This window comes from Cariama cristata, unplaced genomic scaffold, assembly GCF_000690535.1.
Source record: "Cariama cristata isolate BGI_N322 unplaced genomic scaffold, ASM69053v1 scaffold4830, whole genome shotgun sequence".
Taxonomy (NCBI): domain Eukaryota; kingdom Metazoa; phylum Chordata; class Aves; order Cariamiformes; family Cariamidae; genus Cariama; species Cariama cristata.
The window spans coordinates 14,319-20,266 of record NW_009595106.1 but is presented as its reverse complement, the minus strand read 5'-3'; the positions used below and the strand labels follow the sequence as shown (position 1 = coordinate 20,266).

Sequence of the window (5,948 nt, the reverse complement as noted above, 5' to 3'; positions counted from 1 at the left end):
AACCAGTTAGATGAATGTATATTTGCCAAGTGCCTTAAGATCCTCTGATGAAATGCAATTTGCGGTTAAAAGGATCACACACCAAGCTGTGGTTTTTCCTGCCGTGACTTGTGGACCCGCTGGCCATTTTATCCAACCACCACCCTGGTCCCAGCAGGTCAGTTTCCATCCGCACACCAACCCGTGAACACAAAACGGCTTCATGGATGTGCCTGGTCTAGCAGAGGAGAGGCTTGTTTTCAAATGCAGCAACCTGGTAAATGATGGGTTACAAAGGACTTCACCAGTAAGGGTAACTGTTTATGCATTTCATCCTACCAAAACTCAGGGATACTTTATTACTTAGGGTGAAACTTGGTCGTACTGACATTCATGGCCTTTTGAAGGTTTTTTGAAGTTTTTGAAGTTCAAGGTCCTTTTGAAGATTTCCCAGAACAGCTAGGCAAAGACTCAGAGAAAATGAATTAACCTCCTCTACATTTAAGTAGTCAAATATACAACGAAGGTAAATGGCAGAGCGACCTTCCAGAAAATGAAAGCATTCACCACACTGCTGCCTTATTACCTATGCAGAGCTCCAGATAAGTTGTCTGCTAGGATGAACTTTGCCTCCTCATTTCCATCCTCTCAGGGACGTCTCAACTTGTAATCATTAATGAACTATCCCTGTAATGGAAGGGTGACTGTACAGTCTGGATATCGTTCAGCGCTGCTTTGGGAAACCAGAAGTTACTGAAAATGTCGAGCAGGTATCACAAAGCAGCAGCCGACGGCAATTTGGACCTCTTGAAAGAAGCCACTAGGAAAGACCTCAATACTTCAGATGAAGACGGGATGACGCCTACCCTTCTGGCAGCATACCATGGGTATCTAGAAGCTCTGGAAGTCATATGCCGGAGGGGGTAAGTCAATCAGCCTCCATTGCTTAAAGTTTGTGGCTCAAAACTAGAATTAGTGTGTCATGTTTCTAACGCCCCAATGACCTCAGACCCAAAAGGCTGAAAATCCCGCTCATTTCTTTCAATGCATTGCCAAGAATTGTTTCTCTTTATTTGCAATGGTTTAGGCCCAGAACCTGTGAGCGGGTCTGTACGTGGGGCTGGTGAAGCCACATGGGCATCAGCGGGACCATCTCGTGTATGGAGCCTGCAGGGAGGGGTCAGTAGGAGCAGGGCCTTGGGACCTTGCCTTGCTATAGTGGAGGAGAAGCTGGCCAACAACCTTTGATGATAACATATCTTTGAAACAGGCGCTATAGAGAAATGCATCGATTGAAACATTTTGAGCAAAAAAGCTCTCCCATTTGCTTCCAAAGTGCAGTTAGTAGACACCTGTGAAGATTTAATGCTTTCCAGAGGCAAGTCGCAACTGATAGTTTTGAGACAGTAACATCTAAAACTGTTATTTCTCTGCTTTTTATAGTACTAGCAACTACCACCATGCTAAAAATGATAATATCGTTTCAGAAGCTGTGGCAGGATCATTGTAAACTGGAAAAAAAAAAAAAAAAAAAAGAAAAGAAAAAAGGAAAGGAAGATTTTCTACAGGTTTATTTTCTAATAGTAATATTTCTGTTTGGTATCATTTAAATGCACTACGCACTTAAAATGTATTAATGAAATGATAATTACCTCCCCACCCTCCATACTCTCTTGCTTGGAGCCTACCTTTTAAGCTGTGACTCTGTAGTAAGATCTAATAAAAGAAAATCTACTCTTGTGTAGAGATACAGTTAATTAAATGTTCTTTCTGGGCTGAGATGAAGATTAAGTTGACCTGTATTTTCAATCATAATAGTTTAAAGAAGATCGGAGGGAAAAGTTGAATAACTATTTGGATGCATTTGAGTTTTCTTTTATTAAAAATAGAATTGAAAATATAGAATAAAAATAGTTTTTCCATAGATTTGCTTTATAGCTCATTGAGCTCAGGTGTGGCTGTAATAACACAATAAAAAAGACCTTTGGACTGCATGGTTATTGCTGTGTCCTCCGGAGAAGCAAAAATAGACAGTTTTTCAACTCACTATAATTAAGGCAGCTCCAAGGAAATATCTAGAGTCAATAAAGGCTTGTCCCTGAACACCTAGAAGACAGAACAACTAGCTAAGGAACAAATAATGAAATATTTTTTTTCAAAACTTGAGTGAAAAATATGTCTTCTACCATATAAGCTGATAGAAGTCACAGAAGATGACACAAAGATTAGAATTTCTATGTATTTGTTATTTAATGTATTTCTAACTCTTTTTCTTGGTAGAGGACAGCTTTGGGACAGTATTGCCCTCAAAATCTTCAAACATATGATTCACCTTTATTTTAACCCAAGACTTCTTGACACGATCAGCAAGCTGTGGCTGTCAGAGATATGGCTGTAGTCTCACTAGTCTTCTTTGGAGAAGCTGAATTTTGGAAGATGTTCAATTTGTTCTGCAGTCAGTTAGTGTTTTCTTGTGAGAAAGTATTTTAATTATTTTTAACAAATTCGTCCTTTCCTTGAAGAGGTTTTCTGACAAAGGCACTGAGATACAGGATGGTTTTCTTTAGAGTGGTTGCAGATTTTAGGACTCTCCAGCTTGCAACACATTCAGCCCTTGGAAAATGCCGCAATACTGACAATAAACCCCTTTCATCTTGAAATAGTTTGTCTTCCCAAACATCAAGAGACGTTTTCTCTGCTTGCTTTGCAGGTACATGAATAAAGGCAAGACCAAGCAGCAGATCAGCTCTCTTTTGTGTGAGCCTCTTTCTTGGGAAAGCAGGGAAAAGAGGAATATGAGAACCCAAAGTAGATGTCAAACCTTATCCAAAGCCCGACTGAGCTGGGAACAGATGCTCTAGTTTGTCAGTTGTTTGAAGCTCAAAGGTTGGCAGGCTCCAGGGGGAAAAGAGACCACAAACAGCTATGAAGGGACCTGGGGGAGGATGGATGTCCGGGCACTCCCAAGGCTCAGGATAACGCAGCCTGTTTAGTAATGCGGGAATTAAGGAATCTGGCACGGTCGGCCACAGTCAGGCAGTTCCCCAGGGCAGAGCCACAAAAGCAGAAATAGGTACATGTGGGTTCCATATGTCTAAGTGGTGAAACTTTGATCCTCAGCTGCCACCTCCTTGCAGAAATGCCTGCGCTCTTGCAGCCTGGCACGCTCAGACTTGCCATTGTTTCTCAATGCCAGCAGCTCTGTGTCTCAGCTCTGCGGGGACCTTGACCTCTCTTGCCTGTGGCATTCAGCCTGAAGGATGTTTTCATATTCGGCGTCAACAAATATGTTAGTGCTTTTCTTCAGAGATTCTCAAAGCCAGAGATCAATGTGTGAAGGAGATTTTGTGATAGGATGTACCATTTCATTCATAGTACCGCTGCCGTGGAACACATCACTGAAATACTTAAACTCCCAAGATTAGAAATTCTCCTTGTGAATTTGGCCCCTGGCTCTGAAGTTATTAAAGGTTTTGGGCTGCTGTGGCTGTCTTGGTTATTGGTCACAAGATGACTCAAGCTCTGTTCTGAACATTGTTAATGTTGATGCTGCCAAATAAGTATCAAAAGATTCACACCGATTCTCATCTGCAGGCAGCAGTTCAGTGTGAAGTCAGTGCAAGAGTTAAAAAGAAAGCAGTACTTTTCACTGGCTTTAAATTCAATTGAAACAATGTGGTATTTTATTTTCAAATGAGCTTCTGCTTTTCAAACCTCATGAGCAAAAGCAGCTTAGGGAGAACAAAAAAGCTGAAGAAAAACAATGGCATCTATCTGAGAGTAATCTAATAGCAATGGAGACAAATGTGTAATTGGGGCTTTACTCCTAATCATTTACCTATTACCTACCAAGAAAGGTACTGGATGGGCTCATTAAATATGTATCACTGTGGCCAGTGAAGAATCCTCCTAATATTGCCCCTGCATTTGACATGCAAAAGGGAAGAGTCACCAAAAAGCCTTTAAAATATTCAACGGAAAAGCTATTGCAACAGTTTTGGCATTAAAAGTCGAACTCTGAGCCCACTTTGAGCTGTCAGCAGCGAAGGAGCCAGCGCTGCAGCCCCATGCCTGCACATGGGTGGCTGCTTCTTTCTGCCCCGTTGCAGGAGGTGGGTGAGACCAGCCGGGAGCAAAGCAAGCCCCGCCAGCAGCCCTGCCAGACCCTGGGATGACAGAAAGAAAATACCCTGGCTCCCTTACGAAGAGTCGTATATGCAGTCACAGTCAGCCCCAACGAGCTTGCTTAATTCACAGACAGGCAGGAATCAGAGCTTATGCCACACACGTAGCCAAACTCAGTGCTCACATAAGTAGGTGCAGTGCCGTTCCAGAGGATGGAGCTAAGCTGGCTCACTTTCATTGGGCTGTACTCCTCCTGGTAAAGCTGAGCTAAATGTTTAATATCTGTTCAATCCTGCTGCACTGCTATGCGTGGGTATGTCCAGCTCATTGTATGCTATTTCCCTTCTCAGAGGTGATCCAGACAAATGTGACATCTGGGGGAACACACCTCTCCACCATGCTGCCTGCAATGGTCACATCCACTGTGTTTCTTTTTTGATCAACTTTGGTGCCAATATATTTGCTCTGGACAATGACCTCCGCACTCCCCTGGAGGCGGCTGCCAGCAGAGACCGCAATGAATGTGTCAGAATCCTGGACAAAGCCGCCACCGAGCAGAACATACGGAACCCAAAGAAGGTCTCCAAACTCAAAGCACAGGCCCAGAGGAATGTGGAGAAACAAATCAAGGAATGTGAGAAGCGCCAACAGAAACACCAGCATGAAATGAACCGGAATTATACAAAAGAAAAGGTTGGCACAGTAAATTCTTCCAGAGGGACACACTCCAGAGTAAAGCTGCCTAGCCTCTTTGCTTCAAATACAACAAGTCCTTTCTCAAAAAATCTGAAAGATACCTTCAAATTCAAGGCAAAAAAGACAGATGACAGCACAAGAAGCCAGGAAACACAAAGCAATGACCAAGAGGATGGTATGGGCAGGAGAACTGTGATGCATTTGTTCAACGAGAAAGAGGAGGATGAATTACTGAATGACCTTGGAGAGAAAAACTTTTCTGATAATGACAGTCAGCTCTCCATTTTTAAGCGGCCAGGTCTTGGCAAGATTGTATTTGGAAGGAATTTGGCTGCGGATGTAAATCCTGGAACTGTGTCTTCTGAGAAAGAAGGTACAAGCTTTAAAATGTCCAGTGAGCTCTTTCAGTATGAAAATGCTGAGAATAGCAGGGAAGATGATGCTGAAAATGGTGCTGATATCCCTTGGCACGAGGAAGAAGTCATTTGGGATGATGAGGAAGCAGAGAACACGCCCCTTGAGGTATTTCTGGCATCACAGATGCTGGATGAGTTTCTTCCAGTCTTCATGAGGGAAAAAATTGATTTAGATGCCCTAATGCTATGTTCTGATGAAGATCTACAGAGCATTCAGATGGAGCTTGGGCCAAGAAAGAAAGTCCTGAATGCTGTCAATAAAAGAAAACAAGCACTGAAGAACCCTGGAAAGACTGTGGATACTTGCTTATAATTTAACATACCTGCTGCTGTAACCTGCACACTGATCATTCTTTTTCCAAAAACCATGCAATTCTTTTCAGATTTCTGCTAAAGCAAAAGGCAGAGAGGTTACCAATTGCTTTGGAAAGTACATCAAGGACTAAGATTTTTCTTTCTGGACAGATGGCTGTGGTGCACAGGATATTAATCCAAGCATATTCTGTGGGGAAAAAAAAAATATACGAAACTAAAAACTCAAAAGCTATAGATTTAAACCCTTTTCTCCCTGAACTGTTTATGGGGATTGGATTTCTTCTCATCAGAATAACTTGAAACATTAGTGAAGGCCAGCCACGCTACATTCCTTAATAAAGCCCTTCCCTTCTTGTCCAAAACCACAATGCAAAGAACATTCCCAAAGCTTCATAGCTTTGAGTTTTCTCCATTCGC

At 42.4% G+C, this 5,948-nt stretch overlaps 1 protein-coding gene across 1 annotated transcript; it reads left to right on the top strand.

Moving 5' to 3' along the window:
* Positions 1 to 738: 738 nt before the first annotated feature.
* On the top strand, positions 739 to 5,529 carry ANKS4B (ankyrin repeat and sterile alpha motif domain containing 4B). Its single transcript, XM_009700562.1, has 2 exons — positions 739 to 902; positions 4,455 to 5,529. Exons 1-2 carry the CDS (start codon positions 739 to 741, stop codon positions 5,527 to 5,529), a joined length of 1,239 nt encoding a protein of 412 aa, XP_009698864.1.
* The last annotated feature ends 419 nt before the right edge of the window (positions 5,530 to 5,948 follow it).

Coding starts and splice junctions, on each gene's coding strand:
- ANKS4B (XM_009700562.1), top strand. CDS start 739: ATGTCGAGCAGGTATCACAAAGCAGCAGCCGACGGCAATTTGGACCTC. Junction 903..4,454: donor GAAGTCATATGCCGGAGGGG/GTAAGTCAATCA, acceptor TTCCCTTCTCAG/AGGTGATCCAGACAAATGTG.